General features: G+C 50.9%; 11 protein-coding genes across 11 annotated transcripts; 4 read left to right on the top strand and 7 right to left on the bottom strand.

Moving 5' to 3' along the window:
• Positions 1 to 1,854: 1,854 nt before the first annotated feature.
• COL26b_001528 (uncharacterized protein) lies at positions 1,855 to 3,199 on the bottom strand (the record flags this gene model as incomplete). Its single annotated transcript, XM_053174476.1, has 2 exons — positions 1,855 to 2,742; positions 2,795 to 3,199. The coding sequence occupies 2 exons, from the start codon at positions 3,197 to 3,199 to the stop codon at positions 1,855 to 1,857; spliced, it is 1,293 nt and encodes a 430-aa protein (XP_053041786.1).
• A 695-nt stretch (positions 3,200 to 3,894) lies between these two features.
• On the top strand, positions 3,895 to 4,910 carry COL26b_001527 (uncharacterized protein; the record flags this gene model as incomplete). The annotated part of the gene is made up of 2 exons (XM_053174475.1): positions 3,895 to 4,678; positions 4,771 to 4,910. The coding sequence occupies 2 exons, from the start codon at positions 3,895 to 3,897 to the stop codon at positions 4,908 to 4,910; spliced, it is 924 nt and encodes a 307-aa protein (XP_053041785.1).
• A 462-nt stretch (positions 4,911 to 5,372) lies between these two features.
• On the bottom strand, positions 5,373 to 6,047 carry COL26b_001526 (uncharacterized protein; the record flags this gene model as incomplete). Its single annotated transcript, XM_053174474.1, has 1 exon — positions 5,373 to 6,047. The coding sequence occupies one exon, from the start codon at positions 6,045 to 6,047 to the stop codon at positions 5,373 to 5,375; it is 675 nt and encodes a 224-aa protein (XP_053041784.1).
• Positions 6,048 to 9,214: 3,167 nt separating this feature from the next.
• On the bottom strand, positions 9,215 to 10,963 carry COL26b_001525 (uncharacterized protein; the record flags this gene model as incomplete). Its single annotated transcript, XM_053174473.1, has 5 exons — positions 9,215 to 9,418; positions 9,477 to 9,957; positions 10,016 to 10,507; positions 10,567 to 10,758; positions 10,815 to 10,963. The coding sequence occupies 5 exons, from the start codon at positions 10,961 to 10,963 to the stop codon at positions 9,215 to 9,217; spliced, it is 1,518 nt and encodes a 505-aa protein (XP_053041783.1).
• A 1,821-nt stretch (positions 10,964 to 12,784) lies between these two features.
• Positions 12,785 to 14,666, top strand: COL26b_001524 (uncharacterized protein; the record flags this gene model as incomplete). The annotated part of the gene is made up of 6 exons (XM_053174472.1): positions 12,785 to 12,891; positions 12,963 to 13,157; positions 13,271 to 13,398; positions 13,469 to 13,557; positions 13,610 to 14,073; positions 14,126 to 14,666. The coding sequence occupies 6 exons, from the start codon at positions 12,785 to 12,787 to the stop codon at positions 14,664 to 14,666; spliced, it is 1,524 nt and encodes a 507-aa protein (XP_053041782.1).
• A 534-nt stretch (positions 14,667 to 15,200) lies between these two features.
• COL26b_001523 (uncharacterized protein) lies at positions 15,201 to 16,932 on the bottom strand (the record flags this gene model as incomplete). The annotated part of the gene is made up of 2 exons (XM_053174471.1): positions 15,201 to 15,215; positions 15,349 to 16,932. 2 exons carry the CDS (start codon positions 16,930 to 16,932, stop codon positions 15,201 to 15,203), a joined length of 1,599 nt encoding a protein of 532 aa, XP_053041781.1.
• Positions 16,933 to 17,473: 541 nt separating this feature from the next.
• On the bottom strand, positions 17,474 to 18,348 carry COL26b_001522 (uncharacterized protein; the record flags this gene model as incomplete). The annotated part of the gene is made up of 2 exons (XM_053174470.1): positions 17,474 to 18,000; positions 18,063 to 18,348. 2 exons carry the CDS (start codon positions 18,346 to 18,348, stop codon positions 17,474 to 17,476), a joined length of 813 nt encoding a protein of 270 aa, XP_053041780.1.
• An 888-nt stretch (positions 18,349 to 19,236) lies between these two features.
• On the top strand, positions 19,237 to 20,157 carry COL26b_001521 (uncharacterized protein; the record flags this gene model as incomplete). The annotated part of the gene is made up of 1 exon (XM_053174469.1): positions 19,237 to 20,157. The coding sequence occupies one exon, from the start codon at positions 19,237 to 19,239 to the stop codon at positions 20,155 to 20,157; it is 921 nt and encodes a 306-aa protein (XP_053041779.1).
• Positions 20,158 to 20,258: 101 nt separating this feature from the next.
• On the bottom strand, positions 20,259 to 20,708 carry COL26b_001520 (uncharacterized protein; the record flags this gene model as incomplete). Its single annotated transcript, XM_053174468.1, has 2 exons — positions 20,259 to 20,506; positions 20,600 to 20,708. The coding sequence occupies 2 exons, from the start codon at positions 20,706 to 20,708 to the stop codon at positions 20,259 to 20,261; spliced, it is 357 nt and encodes a 118-aa protein (XP_053041778.1).
• Positions 20,709 to 22,002: 1,294 nt separating this feature from the next.
• COL26b_001519 (uncharacterized protein) lies at positions 22,003 to 22,746 on the bottom strand (the record flags this gene model as incomplete). The annotated part of the gene is made up of 1 exon (XM_053174467.1): positions 22,003 to 22,746. The coding sequence occupies one exon, from the start codon at positions 22,744 to 22,746 to the stop codon at positions 22,003 to 22,005; it is 744 nt and encodes a 247-aa protein (XP_053041777.1).
• Positions 22,747 to 24,385: 1,639 nt separating this feature from the next.
• Positions 24,386 to 25,976, top strand: COL26b_001518 (uncharacterized protein; the record flags this gene model as incomplete). The annotated part of the gene is made up of 2 exons (XM_053174466.1): positions 24,386 to 24,949; positions 24,984 to 25,976. 2 exons carry the CDS (start codon positions 24,386 to 24,388, stop codon positions 25,974 to 25,976), a joined length of 1,557 nt encoding a protein of 518 aa, XP_053041776.1.
• Positions 25,977 to 27,261: the final 1,285 nt, after the last annotated feature.

The raw sequence follows: 27,261 nt of genomic DNA, 5'->3' as shown, positions 1-27,261 counted from the left end.
GCGTCTGAACATATATCGGGCAGCAATCTAAAGCTAGGGCTTCGCCGGAGGATATGGTGGACTGCTTTCGTCAGTTTCTCCCAACTGCTCGCAAGCTGAAATAACTTGCTAACAAGTGATCACGCAGGCAAGGGAACGACTGACCGCCCTCTGCCAAAGCAAGCCGGCAATCATAGATCCAGATGACTGTAATATCGGAGAGCCATTGCTGTCCGATTTCCCCAGCGACCCTATTCATCAGCGAAAAGGAGAAATATTTATTCACTGGGTTCGCTTGTGTGTCATAATTGGCAAGGTCGCAAAAGCTCTGTCTCGGTCATCAATTCCGACAGCAACTACTGCAACCCCAGATCAACACAGACAGGAACTTGTTGATTGGGTGAACTCTCTACCGCCGTACCTACGACTACCTATCGGATCGACTCACACCCACAAGTTTGACAGAGACGTACATCAACTTTACTTGCCCTATCTGACAACAGTCATTGTTCTCCATCTCAAACGTTCAGCCAATACCTTGCCCGAAGCACTGCCGCCGGCTATCCTGGCGGCATCGTGTATTGCCAGAATACTTCGAGACATCCTATCTCGAGGCAACACGCGTTTCTTAATGGCAATCACTTGTTGGTACTGCGGGACAGCCTTCATACCGTTGTTACAAGCCTGCCGTGTCAGAAATTTAGCTCAAGATGCAAACGATTGTCTTGATATTCTTGAGCGTGCAGCAGATCAGCTCCAGCTCATGTGGGGCTCTGCAAATGTGATTAGACAAGGGTTCGAAAGATTGAGAAGCACGGCAAATACACCAGCCAGGGCTGGTGAGACCTTGGACCCCCCTTCAGCTACCGAACACTCTAGAACCTACGCAGATAGGTTGTCTAGAGATGAAAACGACATTTTTGACTGGACGGCTTTGTTCCCGTTCGCCACAAGAGACACAGGTGGGATCGCCGACTGTCTATTGACCGGCAAAGAGCATGGGACTGCCGTAGGGGTATGTTCCTCGCCTGATGTTTTCATGTTTCACGAGACATTGGCCAATCAGTTTGGGGATCTTTTTGAATCTTTCATGGATTACCGCTTGGATTTCATGGTTCCGGGGTGAGACCCGGGCCATCAAGATGCGCCGTGCAGTACAAATTGAATACATTGTCGATATCCACGCGCGAAACCTATCATTCAGCTCATAAATCTAGGAAAACAATAAATGCACTGGACTGAAATCGGCTCAATTTTATAAATCCTTCATGAGGCGCAAGCGTCAGGGACTTTGTCCGCCTTCTCCACATACCATGATAGATCGTTCTTGGGGTCCATTTCCCACGCCGTGAAACCATTACCCATGAATCTAAATGGATTTGATGTGCGATAGCAAATATTGAAGTCTTCGGCTCGAATGCCATTCAACATCCGGTTGAAGAGGTGTGCGCTCCCTCCAAACAGTGCCGTGACTCGTCCATCGACGCGGTTCCTTTTGTACCAACTTTTGCATCCACCACTCCAAACAAGAGTTTTATGGACCTGATCGCTGTACCTGATGAAGGCGTCCACAACTTCCTGCTTTGGCTCGACATACTTTATATCCTCAGTTGCCATTTTCTTGATCCACTTGATAAAGTAATCTCCAGTCCAGTTGAGAGACTCGACCAAGGAACCATGGCCGCCAAGACAATTGGGTCCCATCATCATGAAGTAGTTGGGATAGTCGGGGATAGCTACCGATATATACGAATCAGGGTCATCAGCCCATCTCGTAGCTAAGTCCACCTTCTTCTTTCCAACAATCGGATACCTTGGGCGATGAGAAACGTCAAACCCAGTGGCACAGACGACTAAACAATTTGTAAGCAACTTCTATAAATCGAAGGAAGGGAGACACTTACTGACGTCGCACTCGTAGAGCTTGCCGTCAGCGGTATGGACACCCTTCTTGGAAATATTGGTAATAGGGCTGTTGGTAACATTGCAGTTGGGCTGTAAGAAAGACTCCAAATAGCCGGGCCCAGGGGTGATTCGACGGCATCCCAACTCCCATTTGGGAATGAGCATATCGCATAGCTTGGAATCATGACCGAGCTTCTCGGCCATTTGGGCAGCTGCCAATTTCATTCCCTCCTCGTTATTTTTGCCCTTCATGAAGATGTGGAATGACTTGTTCGTCCTTGAGATAATGCCTTTCCTGTGTTGAAGATGATAGTCGGGGTCCTGAAACATCTCTCTCTCAGCGTCTGTATACTTTGGGTTTGGGTCAGAATCGTCCCGACCGAGATGCTTTGATGGAGGAGCGCGGTAGTAAACCCAAGCCTGACCACGAATGAAGTTCACGACATCGGTTCCAGGTAGCTTCTGCATCTGCGGAACGATCTGGATTCCAGATGACCCATTGCCAATCACGGCAACTTTCCTGTTGGAATAGTCGTAGTTATGATCCCAAAGGGCAGAGTGTGTGATGTGGCCTTCAAAATCTCTCAGGCCAGGGATGTCTGGCCATGATCCATGCACCAAGACGCCTTGCGCAGAAATGAGAACATGGCAGTGCTCTTCGCGCTGTTTCCCTTCATGCTCTACAGTGACCTTCCACTGGCCTTTGGCTTCCTGCCATTGAGCGCCGATAACCCGCGTATTCAGCTGCAGGTCACGGTCAAGGTTCCATTTTCTCACAGTGCTCTTGATATATTCAAGGATTTCAGGCCCACTGGCGTAGAACCGACTCCAGTTCGGGTTGGGGTCAAAGGGAAATGCCTGCACGGATGTTAACAATATCGTGATTAGGGGGTAAAATGCCATGCCTCACGTAGATGTGGGCCGGAACGTCACATTGAACGCCGGGATAGTTGTTGATAAACCAGGTTCCTCCGACCTCACTATGGGCCTCGAAAATAGTATGTTCGACAATGTCTCGCATTTCCGGAAATCTGTGCTGAAACTTGTGGGCCATGAGAAGCCCCGAAAATCCAGCACCGATAGTGAAGACTTTCATCTTGTGCGGAGTGTAGGCGAACTTAGAATCAAGATTGAATGGGTCCTCTGAGATGCCACTTAACTCGCTCATAGCAGCGCTTGGGAATACAGCGCCGTCATTGAGAATCTCTGGAAGCTCTGCGGATGGCATACGCGCAACGCCATCATTGATATGCGGCGTTGTGACAAGCCCTGGGCTGACCGCGGCTGTTACAGGTGCCTGGACAGAGGCAGTCATGATGGGACAGGTTGACGTGAAAGTGTGTAAGTATCCGGAATGCGGATTTTAAGCAAAGAATATCCCTGGGTAGAAAGCTGATTTGCGCAGCCAGAGACTCAGTAAAATCAACTTGGGCTAATTGTTGTCTTTATGCTGATGAGGCAATGATGAAACTTTTGAGATAGAACAGCGAAGAAAATCGCCATTCAGCCCCACAATACACCAATACGTGCTGCAGCGTTTTATGACATAGCAATATTTCATTCAATCATCGCCTGCGGGGGAGGCCTGGCTGTCGTCAAGAAAAGGAAAACGAGTTCAGTTGGCTGGACATTTTAGGGTTACCGGCATTGCAACCCAATCCCAAAGTTTGCTGAACCTGTGCACCAACGACAGCAGTAGTCTACCTGCAGACTTTGAATATCATGATCGGTTATCCCAAAATGGAATCCCAGCTCAAAGCCGGCTTCGGGCGGGGACAGCTCGGCTAACCCCGCTTACCTCCTATGATCCCGGGAAGAGTTGGGCCGAAGCTCACCAATGTGATGACGAGGCCGTATACAGAAATGCCCGCATCACCAGGACTACTAATTCGATCCCGCTGTGATACAATTAATAGTCGTTGATCGACTCGCGTGGAGTGGGAAGCTCTCGGTAGTAATCAACCTCAGGATCTCTTATCTTACATTTCAACGGAATATTCAGCCATAACAATGCCTCTGCCACGATATACATACACCGGCCCCACCGACCACACTATCATCCCTGACCGTAGCAGTGTCAAGGGTAAATCAGTCATCATCACCGGCGGTGCGAATGGCATGGGAGAGGCGTGCGTGCGTGCGTTTGTTGCAGCTGGTGCATTTGTTACATTTGGTGATGTAAACTTGAGGGGCGAGGTTATTAAAGAAGAGTTGAACGCTAATGCCGAGTGTTCTGCTTTTGTGAAGTGCGACATCAGGGACTGGGACCAGCAAAAGCAATTGTTTGAAACGGCAAAGAGCCGAAGCCCTGAAAGAAGCATAGACATTGTGATCGCTAATGCTGGGATCAGTCGGAGTTCTGGCGACAGTCTTTGGAACCTAGAAGATCCCAACGAACAGCCAACGAAGCCAGATCTCAACATCGTAAATGTCAATCTCTTGGGGTCTTTGTACACCTGGAAGCTTGCAGTTCACTACTTCAGAATGCAGCCAGATACCGAGGAGCGGGACAGATGTTTCATCATCACGGGCAGCATGGTGGGCTGGATAGATTCTCCTGGTAATTGGGAGTACACAGCAACAAAGTACGGGCTTCATGGCTTTATGAGAACCGTGAGACGCTCCAGCTGGGAACAAGGCATCAGAATCACCTACGTTGCCCCCTGCTGGATCAGAAGCGCGATTCGGACTGCCGACTATGAAAAGTGGTTGATCGATCATGGAGTCGAATTTGGCGAACAGGAAGACGTTGCAAACTGCATGATGAGAGTTGCCTGCGACAAAACCATCAACGGTAAGTGTAATTGATCATTTGAAGATTTCCATCTCAGCTTCTAATAGCAGTAGGGCGTTCTTTAATGATAACTCCTCGATCAATTGCGAAAGAGGGTTACATGGACATCGACCGGGATGACTACAAGGATGTTCCCGAGGACAGCTATCTGAAAAGACTTCAAGAGTCTCAGCTGATCATCATTGAAGACCAGTGGAGAGATAATTACAACGTGAGAATCTACAAAGATTAAGGATTCACATGCCACAATTGAAAATCCAAATTTGAACTCTCTATTGGAAGCAAAACCGACCGTTACATAACATTCTTAGATGTTATGTTCAAAGATATACACAGCTACATTTTTTTCCAAGGCTGTTCTTCAGGAGATGTGCTAGCGCTTTACGTAAAGTTTTAGAGCCTACTACATGGTTAATATTGGACGTAACGCTACAGTCCTCAACGGGTGTTGCATCACGCTACTCTAAGTCTTCAATAAGCGCGTGGGTTGAGGTTATCATAACATTATCACCAGCAGTTACTTCTTACTCTTAGTCCACTTTTAAATTATCGATCCTCACATACATGAGTTTCCTCAAAGTGACTAGCACCTTGATTTAGAAAAGGGTCAAAGAAATATGCGTTCATGACATGCGTGTCAAACGTCTTCATCTTTATAATACCAAACCCAAGTCTTTTATTTCCACACGGACCTCTAGTCATCTTCATGACCTATTAACACACCCCAGGCGCTCTTGATCGCTGGATCTTTCAAACCCTTAGTTTCCCCCTTCAGTAGCCAGATATCATGATTCTTATGAGCATCTTCCCAGCCACTGCGATCTTTATCCTTGTGCTCTACTCTAATATCACTGCCCATAGCTCCCCACATGCCCAACTTGTCACGATAGCGCCATTGGACGACTGGTGGAGGCCAAATGCTATACGCTCGTAGCTGATCACTCTTGATCATGTCGTTCATAATCACGTCGACCGGAAGGTTGAGGTCAAATCCACTTCGCAGCAAAAGTTTGGCGGCACCTCGAGCACTCACAGCATACGCGCCGGTACAAGCCATGCCGCCAGCTCTGCGCAACATGCGACGGCCACCTTTGACACCCACTCCATGCCATTCTCCATGCTCTCCACTTGTGTATGGATCGTCGTATTTGACCTTCTCTGATTTCCACTGATCGCCGTCAGCGCAGTGGCCGAAGGTAATCAAATCCCACATGTTGCTGTGCCACGGATCTACCTGAGCCTGTTCCTCGGAGCTTCGCGTCGGGTTAAGGCCAAGCAGCCCAGTTCCATTCAAAAGACCTGGCAAATGGGATGCTGCGAGGCGCATGACGTCTTTGATATGGATGTCCCAGGTGACGTCGTCTTCCATGATCAAGACAGTGTCCACGTCTGTGTGCAGCAGACCTCTCCATACCTAACAAATCACATGTCAGCAGGTATGGCATGAGTTTCATACAGCCAGGGGTTCGCACATTTGCGTGAGATCGCCAACATCCCTTTTCGCCAGCCGATAAAGCCTGGCCAGGTTCAATATCGGGGATACTGCTGGGCGGTAGTCCAACTTCTCCTAGTCGACTCCCGTTGACCCCTTCAACGATCTGGATGTCAATATTCGATAGGAAACTTTGGACAGTGGCGGCATCGGCTTTGTCTTGTCGAATTGGTAGACTGATCATCTTGATGGAGCCAAAGCCCAGAGTGCGGTTGGCTGCAGCGCTCACGGCGAGGACAATCGGCGGCTGCGATCCTGTTTTGGCAGCGGAGACGAGAATAATAACAAATAAAGTTGCAAGACCTGCTAGAAATAAGCGCCGGTTGCTGAATAAACGGGTGGGAATATGTTCTCTCATAGTCTTGAAAATGTTGCGGTCGAGGAAGGCCGGTCTTTGGGATTCGTAGACAGGTCTGAGAGATGACTGTGACGCCGAAGACAAACGAGGAAGATCTTCAGACTCCTTCGAACCGGCCCACGGGCTTGCTCGAGACATTCTCGATTCGGTAGACTCGATTTTTACGTTTTCGGCTCGAGATTGTTGATGGGGTCAGTTCATGAGATATGAGGGACGTTGCCAGGGCGCCTACTGTTCGTGTCAATGTGACCGGATAAAAAAGAGGAAACACAATCGAAAAATCAGAAAGTAGAGGAATTTGCGTCTCAAGGCTTTCAGGACACCAGGACGACGTCTTGTCCCACGTAATCAAACTATGTAACTAGCAAAGCCTGCCTTCCTATTTGCTAATAACGCGGAAGACCATGACAGGCCAAACGGGAGGGTGCATGAGAGGCGTTGGGCATGTACTACATCTGTCAGGATAATTGGATCAGCTTCTCGGGATTACAGGCCAGTTACCCCTTAGGATTGTGTGCCCGACATATCCCCCCAGCCTCAGCTGCAAAGACCTTCAATTTGCCCTAGGCCTGCATCGCCTCGTACCATGCGACGAAGCTGCTGTGGTTAGGTACGAGAAGGAGCCAGCGGCTAGAACATTGCGTTCTGGACCCTTCGCAGGGGCAGTCTTTTGATATGTCACGCGTGGGTTTCGACAAGTTCAGGCTGTGGGTGAAGCTTATCTTCGAATCTAAGCTGCGTGGATCCGCCCTATGTGATCGGGCAACGGCTGTGGATACGACGACAGGGTTTGAGGTTACTGCAAAGTCTTCCGATTTGGTAGCTCTCGGAATTGAGCCGAATGCGGCTGCCTGCAGCACTGCCACAGAGGCCCTGTCTGGAACATTATCGGTAAAAGGCTGGGTAGAGAAAATCAAAAGCCTTGTCATTGCCACAGCATCCAGGCGAAGACCTCACATACGGTCGTGGGGCCGATCACGTTACGGATACGTGCCGCGTTTACAGTGATTGGTCGCAGCTGCCATATAAGTAGACACGGAGAAATGTACGATTTCTTTCATGGGACTGGAGCCAAGAGTGTGGTGGACAGCGGACAAGGTGACTTGTATGATGGATGTCCAGAATGCAGTTACACGCATAAAAGATCAATCGTTAAGGTCTCTTGCTTTCTCCCATGTTGCAAATCCACCGGACTGTTCTGTCAGTGCAACGCAAATCGGGTGCGCCAGCACACATGCGAATGGACTATGTTTATTGTCATGTCAGCATCTTCCACGAAGGACACGAGACCATGCAACTTTTGACAACAGATGTTCAAGTACTCCGTAACCCTAGAACCACTAAAAGGACCACGTGGGCCGCAGAGATTACCAAAAGTTCCCCAACACGAGCTCCGCCATCCGAGGATGGTCAAGAACGACTGTGCTTATCCGTCGAGCGCGCGCCAACTGAAGGGCTTAATTTCCAAACGCCATTCACGGTGAATTGCTGTGGACTGGTAACTCTTTAAGCATTTTTCACGGATAGAGTATTTTGCATGATGCGCTAGACACATGGGACAGGTATAGCATGAAGACTACTTAAATGAAAAGCAGCTCCTAACGCTGCAGGCCCGCATCATTACATGCATATCAATAATCGCAAGACCACCGTGCTGAATGCAAGACCTATTTGACTGCGAGCCTCGGCGTGGCCACCCGAAGTGCCGGGTTGCCGGCCCACCTTGGCGCCGCGCCGAGCGCCGGTCGGAGCAGCCCCGTGGAAAGTTCAGCCACGCGTCATCCAAAGGGCCAAGTGCCACGATGAAGTCATCATGGAGCAAAGCCTTTTCAAGCTGACGCGTTGCCGCACCAATTTTTGGCCATCCCAACGACACGTATAAGACGGACTGCAACGAGACAGTATCGCTAGCCGTAGATTTGATAGTGCGACAAGTAGTGTAAGTTTCTTCATCACCTCAGTTCACCTTGCGGTGCAATCAAGAAGACGTTTCTGCCGAATCTTTTCGTTTGTTTGTTCCGACGATCCTTTTTTGTGTTGTCTGTCTCACGGTAGGAGATCACCAAGGTGTGAGAACCAGCCTGCCTCTGAAAATTTAAAGCCTTGGGCAGTACAATGGTAAGATTCTGTCGAAAATGCATCTTACAAAGATCACGTCTGACGTCAAGTCGCAGGCATATGGGCGCGGAAGACGACTCGCAACCGGTGCGATCATCGGCATAGCGATTGCGGGCTTCATCTTGGTTGCTTTTTGTGTGCTATGCTGCTATTGCTGCTGCTTCAGGAAGAAACGCCAACCGCGCCAGCAAACTGTCGGCGGAAAGACCAGCATGTTCTCGCGATTCACACCTGGAAAGGGCCGCGGCGGCGGCCCGCAGATGATGGAGTCTGGACACGGACAAGGCTACGAGCATGGGTATCACCATAACATTGCGCAACCCCAACCCGCTTACAATTACCGATGATAAAGATTTTCAAGCCAATTTTGAGATGGCACTCCTGAGAATTAGAGAACATCATATGAACAGCATTGACAGGAGGGAAAGTCTCAACATTGGTCACGTAGGCTCATCAACGGCGATCGTAATCGAGTCGGCCAGGGAAAATTGAGATGTATACTCAGATGAGTTACTTGATTTTACATTAGAAACTACTCATATCCAAGCGATATGTGGCGTGAGTATGATTAAATATGCTCCGTTTCGTGGGCCTGCTTCTGCTCAACAGCTTCAACTCTGCGTTCGAGATCGTGAGTCTCGACGGTGCTGCGATCCATGGTAGGAACAAAGAGAGGAGCTTCCGTGAAAAGGTATCTCATCTCCTCCAAAGGACGTTTCGCGGTCTCAGGGAGAAAGCACCAGAAGAAAACAGCGTTCGTAAAATTGCATACCTGCGAATAGCAATATCAGCTTTCCGTGTTTAAAGTAGAGGTTGGTTGCGTGGCTTACAATGAAGAGAATGTACCACCGCCAGCCGATGCCGCTCTTGTCGTCCAGCGCCACTGAGGTGGTCTGCCCAATAAGAGTGTTGAAAGCAAAGGAGGTCATGGTAGCGATCGAGACACCCTTGGAGCGAGTCTTCATGTCGAAGATCTCGGCAGGGATGATCCAAGAAAGGGGTCCACAAGTAGCACTGAAGCTGAAGTTGTACAGCCAGGTCATGGCAATGAATCCCCAGGCGGCACCTCCAGTAGCATGTTCAGAACCAGGGGGAAACTTGGCTAGTAGGATTGTGGCGATGATGAAGGTGATGCAATTGCCAAGATTACCGAAGATCAGAGGCCATCGGCGACCGGTCCTGTCGACAAGCATCATACAGAGGAATTGAGCGACGAGGGCAATGACAGATGATATGGCCTGGTAGCGGAGGGTCTCGTCACCGGCAATTCCAATCTTCTCGTAAATCGCGACCGAATAGTATTGGATGGCACTAGAGATCTGGTCAGCACTAAGCTTCAAGTGGCTGCTTAACTCGCGGAGAGACCTACCTAACACCAGTCATTTGAATCGATGCTTGAAGAGCGCAAGCTAGGAACAGGCGACGGAAGCAAGACTTGTCAGTAAACAGTTCCTTGTACGACTTGGCTGATCCCTCATGCTCAGTGGCAATGGACTCTTGAATCTGGTCAAACTCGGCGCGGACCCAGGCATCGTTTACATCACCATGAGCGTGCAGCTTGGCCAAAGTCTGGAGACCCTCGTCCACACGGCCGTGATCGATGAGCCAACGAGGTGACTCGGGGAAGAATAAGATCAGCAGGGCCAGAATACCACCAGGGATACATTGGATGCCAAGACTGACGCGCCATTGGTTGTTATCCGTAGGTGCAAACCCGATGTACGTCCCGTATGAGATCCAAGCAGCAGCCAGAGCACCAACTCCAAGCATGAACTGTTGCAAAGCTGTGACTCGTCCACGGATACTGGGGTGGCAAAGCTCGGCCTGGTAGAGGGGAATGATCATGGTCAAGAAACCGATACTGTGAAGAGAACGGTCAGCAGTTGTATCGCATACGCTACAGTGGAATGTTGAACTCACCCGACACCAGCCAGAGCACGGCCAGCATAGAGATAACCGAGATTTTGGGCAGCGGCCTGGAAAGCACCGCCGAGAACGAAGATGGCACCACCGATGAGAATAGTCATCTTACGGCCGAGCTTATCACCGGCCGGACCGGCGCAGCCGGCGCCGATGAAAGCTCCTCCGGTGAAACATGACACAACGGCACCACTTGGACAATGTCAGCTCAAGTCATTTGAGAGAGTGGCTGTCGGAATGTCGCATACATTTCCTTAGGGTCATCCCCGAATTTGGTCTTGAACGACTGCGAAGCAATTGCGGATGCAATAACACCTAAATCGTAACCGTAGTTGAGAGAACCGAGCGATGCGAAGACGCTCACGAGGAACTGATACCACTTGGGAGGGAGAGCCATGTTGGGCTGGGTGCTGCTGAGCAGAGAAGAGCAGTTTCTAATCGCTTGCCAATGCCCGCAAGGCTTGTCCACGAGATGTCAGATTGAAAGATTTCTGATCACGGCGGGGTACATTTGATGGTCACAACCGAACCGACTCATCAAACTGCAACGAAGCCTCGAGCTGAAGCCGGAGAAGGGATCGTCGCGTCTTTATAGGAAGTTCGAGTGACCGGATGGGAACATGGGGTATGAAGCCGTGGTTTGCTTAGCGCAAACAATGGACGGGCAGGCGAGTGAGGACCCCTGGCTTTATTCGCGTTTCCGCGTGCTGCAAACCCGTGGTGAGACCGCATCGGTGACGGTTGCCCCGGCCCTAGACCCCATGCCCCAGGTTACGCTGGGATTTGGAGTCGCGCCAGTTTGCTGCTGTGTGGCGGCCGATTCTCCAATCCCCACACTTTTTGGGCACGCGGCACGCGGGGAAAGTTGCCAGGATGAGGTTGTGGTATGGGTGGGACGGGCCTGTTGTTCGGTTCATCAACACCGACGATGAACTCAGGTGCATCTTTTCAACCATCCGACAGATCGATGGAAAGCGACGGCCTCAGTTGTTGCGATAAATCCTGGTTTTTTTTTTCCTTCTTTTTTTTTTTTGGAGTATTATGAGGCCCGATGTTTTTATGCCGTCATGTTTGGGGGTTATGAAATTCTGTTGGTTCCAAGGTGTTCGCGAACGGAAAAGATCATCTCGCGCCATCATTACTCAGATCCACAGAGTTCACAGTTTCGTTCCTCATATTCGGACGTGCAGATACACTCTACACATAGGCTCGTAGGGGCTCTGCGAAGCATACGCGCAAAACTCATATGGCTCAATCACTTCGGCAAAAGCTGCTGTTTTGCTTCGCTCTATTGCGACAGGACTGTCTGCCCACAAGAGATTGGAGGAGAATCAAGCTTCATTGATGTTAGCTTCATGCCGTATGCGCCCCAATCATCACCCTGCACTGGCCTGTCGAAACCCCACACTTGGCCTTCCCTCTCCAGCCTCCTCAATCGGCCCCCTCTCGACCGTTTCCGAGACAAGCCTCTTTCTGTTGATAGCTTAATTCCATCACCCTTGGCATTTGGCATCCCATGCTCATCCGCCAAGTTAGGACGCGCGCCTGAAACGGGTTGTGAACTGATCAAGTTTAGCAAATAACATTCGGCCGCAGTCATGGATCCCAGCGAGAAAGCGGAAGAGACAACATGGTTACTCTGGTGGAAGACATGGATGCCGGCCACACACTTCATCGACAGACCAATCTATGTCTCTTGAAGCCCACTTCCCCACTTTGAGACCATGCACCCGCGTTGTTATCGACTTTCTCCGCATGGTATCGTCTATGATTCGTGCGCCTGTTCCATCACTTCCAATGTCTAGAGCCGCGCTCTCCTTTCCTCACCACTGGATCACTTTGCCGAGGATTCAGTGTGGGTCGGGCCCACCCCGCTCACTCCAGGCCCGTCTTCAAGGAGCGCGAACGTCGCTGGAATAGATCCGAGAACTGCGTGGTCTGACGGCTGATGCGCAATCCCTTCACTGCCGGCCCAATATCCTGCTCTGCTGCTTTTCTGCCGTTGGCTTCCGTGACCCTGTTGCTTCACCGCTTGCCCCCGCCCTGGCGACTTCATATTCGGCCTCGATCCGGAACCGTCAGGTAAACAGGCCACGTTCATTTCCACCACTCATCGGACGGCTACTCTTTTGTGCATAAAGTTCTCAGCTAGAGTGAGGAACATTGGTGCGCTCACAAAAGTACACGGTTCGGATCAAACACACCATTTGGCGCAATCATGGCTACCTTCACCAAGATCGCAGAGGATGCCCGCCCTAGCATCTCTGTGAATCCCAACCACCCAATCGCGCGCATTGATGACAACACTTACGGCGGCTTCACAGAGTAAGCATGGCTACTGCGCCGCTCCCTCCCGCAAATCCGAACTTCAAGTTTTATTGATACATGCGCCACAGGCACATGGGACGCTGCATCTACGGTGGCATTTACGACCCCGGCAACCCACTCTCCGATGAGAATGGCTTCCGCAAGGATGTCATTGAAGCTGTGAAGGAGCTGAACTGCCCTGTCATGCGTTATCCCGGCGGCAACTTTTGCGCCACTTACCACTGGATTGATGGCGTTGGACCCAAAGAGAAACGTCCTAAGAGGTATGCGAAATCCCCTTTCCATAGAGTTTCCCCAGCCCCGGGTTCTCAACACGGAAAGCATTGGATCGTAGAGAGTTGGTGTGCAACGGTGGCTAATGTTGAATTGACGTTAGGCCTGAGTTGGCTTGGATCGGCGTCGAGTCTAATGAGTTCGGAACGGACGAGTTCATGAAGTGGTGCGAGGTCGTTGGCGCAGAGCCCTACCTGGCTCTCAACTTTGGTACTGGCACGCTAGACGAGGGTACGTCAATCTTCCACTTTGCGACTTTCGGTTTCGGCAATGGGTTGCTAAAAGCGAGTCAACTGTGCAGCGCTCGCGTGGCTTGAGTATTGCAACTCCGACAGGGACACATACTACGCCAACCTACGGCGTCAAAACGGCCGTGAAAAGCCTTACAATGTGAGTAAACCACATTAGTTATGCAAGAGCAGCACTCTTAATTAAATTCTAGGTTAAGTACTGGGCACTGGGCAATGAGATGTGGGGTCCCTGGCAGGTTGGCCAAATGACCAAGGAGGATTACGCCAAGCAGGCCTACCAATGGGCCAAAGCTATGAAGCTCCTCGATCCCTCGATCGAGCTGATTCTCTGTGGTGAAACTGGCTTCAGCAGCTGGGACACGTATGTCATCAAGGAGTGCATCACGTGGAGCATGCACGGCCTTGGCGGTAGCACTACTGCGTCGTTGATTGACATGCACAGTATTCACCTTTACACTGCTTCAAACGACCATCTCAAGAATGCTACTGCTCCACGAGCTGCGGAGCGCGCCATCGAAATCACAGGAGGCCTCATCGACTTAGCCCGTATTGAAAACAAAGTTCCCCCGACATGCAAGAGACAGAAGATCTGCTTCGATGAGTGGAACGTATGGGATCCTGTCCGAGCTCCGGGTGAAGAGGGCGGTGAGGAGTCGTAAGTCGGAGATCCCGTCGCGAATATGTGCCGTCATTAACACGGAATTCAGTTACACGCTGTCGGATGCCCTAGCTGTTGGTGTCTGGCTGAATGTGTTTGTGCGTCAAGCCAAGTACATTGGTATGGCCAACATCGCCCAGTCCGTCAACGTCATATCGCCGTTGATGACCACCAAAGAGGGTATCACCAAGCAAACCACGTGGTGGCCTCTGTTGCTCTTCAGCAAGTACATGAGAGGTCAAGTCATTGCGACCAATGTTCGGTCTCCAGAATATGAGGGACCCACTGAGCCCAACTGGATCAGAGGTGCTATCGAAACACCTTACCTAGACGTCAGTGCCACGATCGATGATAATGGCTACATCAATCTGGCAGTAGTCAATGTTCACGAGACCAAGAGTTTCATCACGGACTTAGACGGCATTACCTCCGGTGCTGAGGTCGATGTCTACACTGTTACTGGTGACAGCGTCACACTCGTCAACACAGGCGACAAAAGCCCCGTTGGGATCGTTGAAGGCAAGTGGGACGGCAAGGGGGCGTATGAGTTTGTGAAGGCATCTGTTACTCTACTGAGATGGAAAGCTTAAGATAGGAACATGTTATAGATGTACATATCGGATTCAACGTAGGGTCATCCGACATCTCGCGAGATCGTGTGCATTGGCTCCGAAAGGGAGAGGGCCAATTGTCAGGGCCGTTGTCACGTAGACCTCTAGGACAATAGCGACACTCGTGACCTGATCCGGTTCATTATTCACAGCTTTTGATGCTGTCAAATCCTTTCCACCGCCTCCAAACGCTCGGCGTAGGTGGTGTGTGCATGTACTTTCTGTTCCAGATGTTTCTGTCTCCAGCAGCGGTCTCAATCTACTCTCAAATGATATTGGCGTAACAGAACAGAGGACTATTAGGTTTGCATGAAGCACACGTCGCCATGACCAAACGCAGGCGTGATGGTGATTTGGACAAAGGCGTACATTCTGACCGCAAACCGTCTTCTTCCCAGCGGACTGCCCGAAGCTCGCTCTCAGTCCACAGCGGTCTAGTAGCGACGTTTCATCTAAAAAAGGACCTACTCGCTTTCACTGGTTTCTGCCTTTTAAGCGGATGTGCCTCCGTGTTCAGCACAAAGTCATCTAGGCTTATGAGATCGGGCGGTGAAAATATGAGATAGAAATACTTCAGGGTTTCTGACAACCAAAAGCTCTGTCACGTTGAATAGTTAGCATAGTTCGCAACTCAGCTTACTTTTTGAGACATCGAACTCACCTCCATCGAGTCTAATTTCTGCGTTTTGCCTTCCGCTGTTACGTCGGCGATGGCGGAGTTCGCAAACGGTGTCTCGGTAGCCTTTACAATGGACTGGAACATTGTCCAGGCAATCTCCTGATACTCGCGGTCGCCCGTCATTCTGTACAAAAGAAAGATGCTTTCGATTGCCTCCGGACGGAGGATATATCGAGGGTCACGGGCGTGAGAGAACCCCTTCCTCAAGTTCCCGTCTCCCTCGCGCTTCCAGCGTTCATCATCCCACGGACACTTGTTCAACGAGGGACATGTGACCATGCCAAAAATCTCGGGCATTAGTCCCGTGGGAAATGAAGAGTAGGCCCAGGCACACCCGCGCGCCAGTCTCTTGGCCAAGCCCACATGCTCCTTGATGCCGAACAACTTGCCACCCAGGCCAAACATACCGCCGACAAAACAGGACAAATGCTGGCTCTCGGGGTTTCGTCTCACACCGTTCTCGACAAAGGCCGTCCCGGGAAACAAAATATCTTCACCTCCCGGAAGCATTGGTCGAAATAGTAGGTGTTGTTGAGCAATTTTCATGGCGTCACGGTACATCTTTTCGTAGGCAGGATCAGTCCCGCCAAGCAAGGCATACATTTTGGGTATGTACTCATAGAGAGAGTCAGCGAGCGCGCCTAGGGTGAATTCGTTGTGGTTAACGACAGATTCGTCGTGAAAGTTGATCAAGGCCGGCCACATTCCGGGCAGTTGGCTCTCGTGTTGTGTTCGTTCTAGAAAGAGCTTAACTCTTTCGATCGCATCGAAGTACTTCGGTTCGCCAGTCAGCTGAGAAAGCCTAGTGAACTCGAGAGACAGAGAACAAGGCGAGGCTGATGGATCGTTCGTGCCCGCGATAAGCTCCCCGCTCTTTGCTGCTTTGAAGTCTAACCAGAATGGAGGCATGCGATTAGGGGTGTCGAAGGCAGCATAAAGCATATCCCCTAGTTGGATGGCCTTGGCTAGCAGCACTGGTTCGCCGCTGAGGTCATAGGCACTGAGAAGGCCACCAAGATGGCGAATAGTTGTCTCAAAGACGTTGACGGACGTTTCGACCGTGTTATCCCAATCAATCTTTGCGATGGACGCCAAGGCCAGCCCGAACTCATCGTGTAGATCCATTATCCATAAGGTATCGAGAGCGTCAACGAGAGTAGCTGCGTAGCCTCCAAAGGTGTTCTTGCCCTTGGCAGAGACGGGCGTAAGCTCGTCATACTCCCAGGCGTATTTCTTGTAGCTCTCCCAGCTCCTGACAAATGTTTCTCGAACTGCAGCTCGTCGTGAGTCGGACGTCGCATCGTTTGGTTGGCCGCGCTTCGCGCTGGGCGTGAATTGGACTCGTGGAAGTTCCTTCGGTGGTTCGGTCGGGAGGTGGTGCATCGATTCTGGAGCAATCGCATATTTGTGTTGATGGCTCGCCCAATCGTAGCTACTTTGCGCAATGGGAATGTTGCCATACTTTGGCCTCGATTGGTGGTCGGAGGGTTGTAAAGTGTTGAAGAGCAGGAAGCCGAAGAGAATAGCGCCGATGATGATGGAGCGCCGCTGTCGTCGAGTAGCCATGTTGTCACATCGAGGATGGTGCCAGTGTTCGCTCAAAGCTTGCTGCAGTATGTAAGCTTAGGCTCCCTAATTAGACCAGTCCATAGCTTTAGAAACCAGCCCCATGGCCCTCGGCGCGGAGCTTGGGCCCAGCTTTCCCCCGTCCCATGGGGCTGTTTGTCTCAGGAGTCAGGAGTCGCGGGCTGTGACGTGGCGCCCAATAGCAAACAGACAGCTGGGCCATTTTGTGTAGTAACTGCAGCCAATAATGCTGGAGCTCCGTGTTCGAGGGTCTTCGTCCAAGGTGCAAATCAGGCGAGCGGAGAAAAAAATCTCGGCCGGGGTGGTGCTGGAGTCAATGCTGCCGGCTTCCGCGCTACTTAAATACAGCCGGCCAGTCTCCAGCGTCTCAGAGAGTTAGCTGTAATAACTTAACAAGGGACACGCCAGATGATTCGGTCAAGCTCGTTTTCTTTAAGCCAGCCTCTTGTTGGTTCAATAAGAAATATTTCGAGATTTTCTTTGCCCCAATTTTAAACCCTGAGCCTCTATTTTGGACAGTCTACCACGACTGTACGCCATCCTGTGTCACAATCTTGCCAACATCGCCATCTCTGTCACCTTCTATGACTTTCTTGATCAGCTCGCCGCCCTTCCTTGGTTCTCCAGCTCCCATTTTCTTGAGCAACTCGGGATTGCCCCCCAAGCCAGTAGCCAGGAATCCTGGCGAAATCCCCCAAACCTTGACGCCGTCCTGCTCGAAGAGGTAATGCCAACTCAACATCACCATGTTTAATGCAACCTTGCTTGAACGGTAGCCCATCGGCGTTGGGCCCTTCGGCCATCCCGCAGGAGTTGTTATCTTGCCCAAGTGCGGCATGAGACCATGGCTCGCGATGGCAGTGAGATTGGAAAGACCACTGGTGACAAAGAGGAGACGCGGGTCTGATGATTTCAGTAGCAAAGGTGCGAAAGTGTGTGTAATGACGTGGGCACCCGAGGTGTTGACGTCGTACGCCTTGTTAAAGGACTCGCGGACAGCGGCGATGTCATTGGCGCGGGCGACGATGGTACTGTCGAATGAGGCCCCTGTAGTTGCAATGTCTATGTCAGCTCTCGCAAGGGTCCCGTAAGGTCGAATAAGTTCTCACCAGCATTGTTGACCAGTATATCAACAACTCCATGTTCATCGCTGATTTTCTGGAAAGCTTTTGAGATGGAATCGTCGCTGGTGACCTCGATCTGCAGGGGCTGCAAAGAGCTCGGGGTAGCAGGGTATTCATCCTTGAGCCGAGCAATGGCTTCATCTCCCTTGTCCGGCGATCTTGATCCTAATATGATGTGATATGGCCTGCCAGACTCGAGAAGCTGCTTTACAGTCTCATATCCAATGCCGGTGTTGGCACCAGTAATGAGCACAATCCGCTTGGTGGACATCGTAGGTAGCTGAAGCAGATTGAGCGTTCCGCGAAGCGTCTTGATGATGTGACTATCATAAGAAATGTGAATGAATGACAATTCGATTGTTGCCGCCTCTTGTTTTTCTTCGTTCTTTGGATAGAATGAGTCCGATAAGAACCATTTTAAGCATGCACGAGTAAACGAGCAACCTAATTCTGCCTTACCACACCATCGCGTTTTGGAGCTCGCGCCCGGATTTAAGCTTCTAGGCTCGCATCAAGCCGAACCTCTCTGGGCGGTCTCTCGCTTCTCCCATCCGCCAGTATAAAATACAGGCTCCAGCGACGCACAATAAGGGAGAACAGCGTTTGGCGGTCAAAACTCATGCTTTAATTCTCAAGAAGATAGAGCAGCTGTCAACACAGCACCCATCAACGTTATGGTCGAATTGGGGCGGGGACCTGACGAAGCAAGTCTCCCACCTGTGCGACCGTCGGGACTGCTTTAAGCCCGACCACCTATCAGACGAGACAGCCCAACGCAGTAACTCTCGTTAAGGCTGCCCCGGCCCGATCTACTGCGGTGACCACGGCCACCTCATTGTCAACTCAGCGCCCATGATCCCCCTTGTCTTAGACTCACTAGAGACGATATCAAGTGCTGCATCGCCCAGGTGGATGAGGTCGTGGTCTTTGGTCGTCCACAACGTCGGGTTGTGTCCCGCGGGCTGCCCACCGTGCGCCTCCTCAGAGGCGAGATAGTCGGAAACTGTCGCCGAGCGCTGTAATACCCCGCAAGCACGCCGCTTCTAATTCACTCTCTTCGCCCCATCACAACACAGCGTGTCCTCGGCAATCTTTCTCGTTTCGCCTTGAGATTCATGATCCACGCCCCAAATCAGTCAGCTTCAATTTATTGCCTCTCATGGCGAAATCAGTCCTCATTATCGGTGTCAATGGCACTTTGGGCGCCAAGATCCTAGATGCCCTGGTCGCTTCCCAGTCTTTCAAACTGAGTGCCCTTAGGCGTGCGGGCTCCAAGAGCACCATCCAGTACCCAGTTGATCAAGTTGCTGTCGTCGAAGTCGATAGCGATCTCTCTTTTGAGGGCTTGAAGAAAGCATTCACTGGGCAAGATGCCGTCATCGTCAGCTTCCGTCTGCGAGACCTCGAACAGCATCTGCGCATTGCTGAGGCCGCCGAGGCCGCCGGCGTAAAGCACCTTATCCCCGCCGATTTCGGCAGCATTGACGCTGATAACCCTCGCGCCCGCGAGCTCATTCCCCTCTATCGCCACAAGAGAGCTGTCCGACTCAAGGCTCAAGAATTGGCCGACAAGAACAAAGATTTCGCTTGGACGGGCATTGTCTGCGGTCATTTCTTCGACTGGGGCATCAGAGAAGGGTTTCTCCACGCCTATCTGGACAAAAAGGTGATCGACATCATTGACGGCGGTAATTTAAAAGCATCTGCTGCCACTCTCCCCAGGGTGGGCGAAGCCGTCGTGCGCATTCTCCAGAAGGGTGTGACCGACGTGACGAGAAACAAGACGCTTTTTGTTCAGAGTTTCTGCATCACTCAAAAAGAACTCATCAAGAGTCTAGGGAAGGCAACAGGCGCGGAATGGAAAATCAACGACCTCAACTCTCAGAAATTCATCGAAGAGCACAAGACGAAGGCAGACGCAGGCGATCACAATGCCATCGAAGACCTTGTATTTGCAGTCGGCACTTTAGATGCCGATTGGACCAAGCATCCTGACTTCGCCATGGAGGCTTTGGGTTTGGAAGACGAAGACTTAGATGCCATAGTCGCAGATATTGTTGCCAACCCAACCGGGAAATAAAGACAATAACGCAGTTTTCCCGCATCGAATATATTCAAGCTATGGTCGTCATCGACTAGTAATGAGCCTTCCACCAGTTGCGTTGCGCTGTCCGCTACGATCTATATCTCTTGGCTCCCGCCTGACACCTTCTTGATAGCGTCGGGCAAGTTCTGCATGCCCTCAAGGAATACGTCGAATTCATTCTTGACTTCAACCATGTCTTCATCGATATCGTCCGTCCAACGATGAATGTAGATCGTCTTCATTCCCACCTCCTTGGCCGCCCTCAGATCGTAGGCGTGTGCTGCAACCATGAGGACTTCTTCCGCTTTAGCATCAATAAGATCAAGTGCTTTCCTGTAGGCTTCTAGGTTGGGTTTGTAAAGATTCAACAATTGGCTTGAGAAAAGCATGTCGAATTTCAGCCCTGAAGAACGACAAAGGTCTAGTTGCAGCCGACTCGTGCCGTTTGCATGCACGAAGACTTCAAGCCCGAAATCTTGCCTAACACTTCGTATAGCCTCTTGCACCTCTGACCATGCAGACTGAGAGTGCCATGCATCGATCATTTTTTGTTTGGTCGAGGCATCAAAGATAGCTGTGTGTTGTGGCAGCCTGTCTAAGATACTTTCGAGAACACGGTCCAACGTTATATCGATGTTTTCTGGGGGAAGGTTTTGGAGGAATCTTGCGTTGTTTTCGATGAAGTATTGTCTGCGCCATTCTAACGTGAATTTCGAAGCCTCGTCTCTGGGGATTGAAGATGGCCAAGATTGGAGCACACTTGAGTGCCAGTCAAGGCATGTTCCCATGAAGTCGAAGAAAACCGCCTTGAACCTTTTCGTCATGCTATTCGACGATGTTGAAGATTTGTTGTGTCTGGTATTAAATAATTCAAGTATGGATTGACTGACTGTCTAAAACTGAGTGGTTGGGTTTAGGGGGTTTTCAGGGCTTTTATCCTTTATTGTAATGCATCGTAGCTGCAGATCAGCAATTAGTAATTGCAACAGCAGTTGATGTCGTCGAAGGGCGTGTCCATCCTCTCAGATACCCTCTGCCTAACGCAACCGCTGCAGACCAGAAATATACAGGATCAGCGTCAACCATGTCAACCAATCACATAACCCACGCTGCTCTGGTGCGATCGGGATGCATCGGCAATTGTGCCCCTTCATGGCATAGGGCAGCAACACAAAAGTCCCTGGGCTTGCCGTGAATCAGACAGAATTCGCCTGCGGAGCTGATTACGGAGAATATGCCCAACGCCCCGCATACATAATTCTTTTGGGCAGGGCTAATGTTTCTTGAGAGCCTCAAATGTCTTTTTTTTTCTTCCCTTCTAAGTTTTCTTCTTCGCAGTTTGCCGACTGGAGGCGCACCTTGTTGACTACCGTATGACTCTGACGGGGAAACATGTATTACATCACTCACACTCATGCTTGACTCCATCGCATTACTAAAAGGCTCATGGAATGTTACTAATATCTCTTTATGCCTATCCTATCCCTAATAGCACCACGATGTAGTTATAGTGGGTGTTTATGTGACTAGAGTATGATACCAGACCCGAGTAGACTTTCTCTTACGAGAACTGTAGTTCCCAACATGCATTTTGGCGAAAGGTTCAAGCTACGAAGTCGCCCCTGCGCAAATATCAAAGCCTTCGATAGCTTTCTTGTCGGAGAATTGAATGGTCACAACGAATATGATCAGGGAGCTGAGGAAGCCCATTGCGAAATATTGACCCGAAGGTATTCAGTTGTAGAGTACCTCGTAAGAGACGTCATGGCACCACGCAAAATGATGGGTAAACCCCGTGTATGATTCAATTGCCATCCTGCAAGACAATTATTTCAGCCATCAGTATGTGATAGTCGCCACTTTGCGAACATACTTGTCGTTGCTGCAATTCAAGATATTATCGAACATCCATCTGCCCACGTCCTCTCGGCAAATTGTATATCCTATGGCTAGGCTCTTCACGCCACTGACAGGATCTTCGACACCGACCTTGATTGCAACACCAGAAGTTTCGTTTCCGTTGGTGAGAAAACTAGCTCGGAGAACTGTCCATTCTTCTCCGGAGTTGAAGAGAAGCTCCTCCAACGCGCGCTTGTCCTGGTGTGGTGTGGAGAGAAGGCCCTTGTATATGGGGTAAATGATAAGCGGTGTGTCTCTGCCAAACTTGGATATGCCAGTGCTGCTCTGTCCGATGACACGAGGACGTCCAGAAACTCCTCTTTCGGTGCGTAGAGTCTTGATGGCATTGAGAAGAACAGCCATGCCATGCTCACATACATGTACGTCCTCAAGAGTCATTTTTCGCAACTCAAACCAGGCACCAATGGTGGAGATGACGAAGTCCACAAAGGATGTTGCGTCATGAGGCGAAACGATACAATTCTTGATGGCTTCCATGTCGTGCGCGTTTCCCTTGAATACTTGAAGGTTGGGATGGACTTCGGGGGAGAGTACGGACGTAAGTTTGTCTGGGTTCCGACAGAGTACGATGCATGTGAAGCCGGCGGCCAGCGATCGACGCAAGGCAGCTTGGCCACAGCCGCCGGTTGCCCCGAGGAAGAGGATTGTCTTCGGGGGTTGCATGTTGACGGACTTTACAGTGGAGACGGGGTAAGCCGATTACGGATGCGACGATGCGAATGCGGGTACCGGGGTCGGCAAGCTGGGGTGTAGTCGGACGGGGCGGAAGTCCGGTCGCAAAGATGCAGTGGGGAGAGATGAGTAGAAGCAGCTGTATGAAAGCAGTGCGACTGTACGCCAGTTGCACTTTGAGTTTCACAGTAACAAACAAATGCGTGAGGGCCGAGAGGGCTAAGAAGTCGAAAACAGTGTTGATGGTGATCACAGTGGCAATACTGACTGACAGCAGCGGTGCTTTGGGGCGAGGAAGGCGATGCCCTTTTATTCTTTCCCAAAGCCCGGCGGTCATGCGATTCTCTACAAGGCAGCATTGCAATGGCAAAACCACATCATGGCGAAGGCTTCATGTTGAGCCGAGTTGCTGTTGGTGGCTTGGGCTACGACCCAGACATATCGGTCGAAGGATTAGATCCCTGACGCCACAAAGGTATTTCAGTGATAGGAAAGGGAGTCGACGGTCGAGAATTCCTCCGCCCTTACTCCCCGTCCGGATTGTGGCGTCCAATCAGATTCTTGAATCAGTGGTGGCCCTGCACGCATAGTAAGCTTCTCAAGACAAACAACGGGACAAACTGGCCGATTCTTCACCCATGATTCCGTGATCCATGAAGAGGTGGGCTCAAATCGTACGCGGCCCGCCCGGGCACTTGGTCATTCGGTTCTCTTGCAGTTTATCACTCGACCGAAACCCTGCGCCTCCTCAGTTCTGCTGATGCATTGTCATCACCATCGTCCGTTGAGTTAAAACCTTACTGCCTGCAAAACCCCTCTTCCCTGACTCGTTTGCGATTCTCGATTCTCAAATAGTGACTCCCTCAGGCTTCTGGCGCCGCGTGACTCCCGCCTAGCCGAGCCTGTTCTGCGAAACTGACGCTTCTGAAGCTTTTGAAACTGGCAGGCTTCATTCACATCGTCTTCGCCATGGCTCTTCATCTCTTCATCCAGATGACATATGTCGGCCTAGCGTGACATTCCGGATATCGCCCACACTCGTCACGAAATAACCCTACGAGTGTCACTTTGCGACCTCGTCGAGAAATTGGCTTCCAACTTGGCATCATTGTCCCGTCTTCGACCGCCAACTTGTACTGGCAGCGTGCAAGATGGGCATCGGCAATACTGCGGACGACATGCGCATCCCTGCAAACCCAACCTTGAAGCACAAACGTGACGTTTCGTTGTGGCGAAGACAGTCTCCCCTACTCTCATGCGGTACTGGGTGCGGCGATTCACTCCAGCGTGGGCGGTACAGGATCGTTTGAGTTTCGTCTGAACTCTCACATCACTTACTTCCTCAAGGAACGTGCTGGATGAATCCCAATGAGCAACTTATCAAATCACAAGTCACAAGCAAGGGTGCTGGGAGCTTTTTCCCTCGGCCGGAGGGTCGTCACGACCCAGGCCTCATCCATGCTGTTTCGTAGATCTCTGACACCAGCTCCCAGCTGTCGGACTATGCTTTTTCCTATGGTCACAATAAAGATAGCAGTGTGCCTCCAGATCAAATCGCTCGAGCACAACTAGATGTGATCTGGTCATCATCCCTAGACCAATCATTTAATCCCATCCTGGATTATTCGACATGCTTGTGGGAAAGTCGGTCCCGGAACTCATCCTGGTGAGGACCATGGTGGTCTTCTTCCAATACCTAGGCTTCTTATGTCTCATTTACTTCTGGTTTATTTTCGCCATAGTAGGCGTGCCTGGGATTGCTCACCCCGTGTCTATCATAATCGAAGTCATTGGCCTTATCGAAATCGTCTTCTACTTCGCCTTTTATCTTCCATTCCGATCTCGCTTACAGAAGCCGGGCTTCGAAGTCGAACCGTTGTCGCAGGCCGAGCGCCGACAATTCTTCCAAAAGGGTCTTGACCACGCTCCAGATGTCGAGCAGTACATACGGAAATGGCATTGCAATGCCCAGCTTGGAGATATTCGCAGAGAGAATGTGAAGGACTGGTTGATGTGGGCGCTGTTCGACAAGCAGGGCAATCCAGGAGAGCATGACGCCGAGCTCGAGGAATACATCGCAGATGCAGAAGAGCGCGCGGGAGTAACCATCAAGAAGGGATATGGTGACTCTACCCCAATGCGCCTCAGTTTCGATCCGATCGACATCAGGCATCGCAGCTTGCTGTTCTATCTTGTAAGTTCATCACCTTACAGCGACGAAGAACTAGCTCATGAGACAAAATCAGATAGTAGGAGGCCTCGACCTCTTTGTGACCATTGTCCTAGCGATCAGAGGGTTCAAGTTTTACCGACAACCGCGCAAGACTTTCTTCTCCGTCTTCCCTCTGCGACCTATGACCCTCCTGGCACCGAATGAATCGAATAGCTCGCAGCTGAGTTACTTTTGCCGTCCCCATTCATCCAAGGAACATCGCCCGATCCTGTTTATCCACGGAGTTGGTGTCGGCCTGCTCCCATATCTATACTGGCTGTGGACTATTCCTAAGGACGTCGGTGTGCTCTGCATCGAGATACTACCCGTCTCCTCACGCATTTGCCCGCCGTTGCCCCCAACCGACGAGCTTGTCGCCGGCATGGATGCAATTATTCAGCAACAAAATTATAACGACTTTGTGTTTGTGGGAAACTCCTTCGGTACCCTGTTTGCGGCGCCCCTTCTCAAGAAACCAGACCTGGCGAGACGAATAAACTCCATCGTCCTCATCGATCCTGTTTCGATACTGCTCCATCTTCCTGCAGTGGCCTACAATTTCACTCGACGAACACCGAAATGGGGCAATGAATGGGAGATCTGGTTTGTAGCCACAGACGCGATGACAGCGCACACCTTAGCGAGGCGCTTCCGCTGGCAGGACTTTATTCTCTGGACCCCTGAGCTTCAAGGGAAACGCACGACAGTAGTCTTGGGTGGCGAGGACTGCGTGACAGACCCAGACGCGGTGGCCAGCTATGTCTACTTCGGCGACCTCAACTATAGCCGCGCCGATAAACACGAGTGGTCCACTACGCCTGACAGGTGGTCAGGGCAAGGGGAGCTGGAGCTGATGTACCTGGCTGGCATGGACCACGGACAGGCATTCCTCAGTATCAAGCATATGCCGCGGATAGGGAACGTGGTATTAGAGTACACGAAACTAGACCAAGAGATGGAATCTCGACAGGCAGAGGCTGTGAAAGAAGAAGAGCAAAACCAGATCTGAATGACTTTATGATTTATGGGGGGTCTATCTGCTCTTTGGACTGGAGTCGAGAGGTTATGGTCGGGAACCTGCCCTCGCATGCAAAAGTCACTCGATATCCACATGTACATCACAATGAGAAGATATAGATGATCGTTCTCCCCTGCGACTGAACCGAGTACACATCCTGCGTGTTGAGTCTTGTCTTGGGCAATCCATGACAGAGAGGATGAAGAAGCGGAAGAAGCGGAAGACGCGAAAGACTCAAGGGTCAGTATGCCAACCCCCCACATTTCTCCTGCCCCTTAAGCACCTCGGGTTGCCGCCGCTGAACTTGCCATTTCTTTTCTTTTGCGAGATGTATCGATTGCGAGAAAAGGAAATTTGGGCAGCTTGTCCTTGCATGATGCAAGGGGTTTCCAGGACTGGCGCGGCCCCAAGGCGCCACAAGTTAATCAATCGAAACGCTCCATCACCGTTCGAAGTAATCAGATGCTTGCCTTCACCAGGGTCTAAGATGAGCCACGACACCTCCTTCATACACGCGACGCGTCTTGGCCTTCGGAACAGTTGAGATTGATGGCACCTCCCATTCGAGACGCTTGGGTGATTGAGCGATGGCTATTTCGTCGATAAAAAGGAGATCTTCCTCTTCAGAATATTGGTCAAGGTTTACCCTCCATCAATTCTTCCACCGCGTACCACAACCATGGCTGAAGTCGAGGGTGCAGTCGAAGATCCCACCAGCCTCGTGCAAAGCATGTTGCGTTCCATCTGCACAAACATGGAAGTGCGCTGCGCAAGAGAGGTCATTCCTGAAGTGCACAGTCCGCATGTTTTCACCGTGGAATTCCTCCAGCCTCTTTACCTCATTTGCGCCTTCCTCGACATCAGTCCTGAAGGCAAGCAACTTGGCGACACGGTAATGACCCAGCTAACCTGTTTGGTAGTATGGCACGGCATCCTCATGGAAGCAGCCAATCTGCTGGCCTGTAAGCGACTCAAAATCGACGAATACGAAAATCAGATCTGTTTTTCGAGGCGAGACCGGCGGAAAAAACACCGCAAGTCTCCATGCTGCGCGTGCTGCCTTTGCCTACCAGGCTGCCGTCGTTGTGACGCCGAGCTACAGGTGCAGTCGTACGAAAAGCCACCGCGAAAGCAGGAGCGGTTTGAGCTCCTGTTCAGGAAATCCCATTTGTGGGATATATACTACGCTATGTGTGGTGTGTCGGTACGTTAGGCGTAGAAGGGGACGCATGGTCGCTTCAAGGTTCGCATTTCACTCATCTAACAGTTGGCTCGG

The sequence above is a fragment of the Colletotrichum chrysophilum genome (genome assembly GCF_026319265.1).
Source record: "Colletotrichum chrysophilum strain AFK26 chromosome Unknown scaffold_6, whole genome shotgun sequence".
Classification (NCBI taxonomy): Eukaryota; Fungi; Ascomycota; class Sordariomycetes; order Glomerellales; family Glomerellaceae; genus Colletotrichum; species Colletotrichum chrysophilum.
Note: the sequence above shows the minus strand (reverse complement) of the source record. Positions and strands in the feature narration are given on the sequence as shown.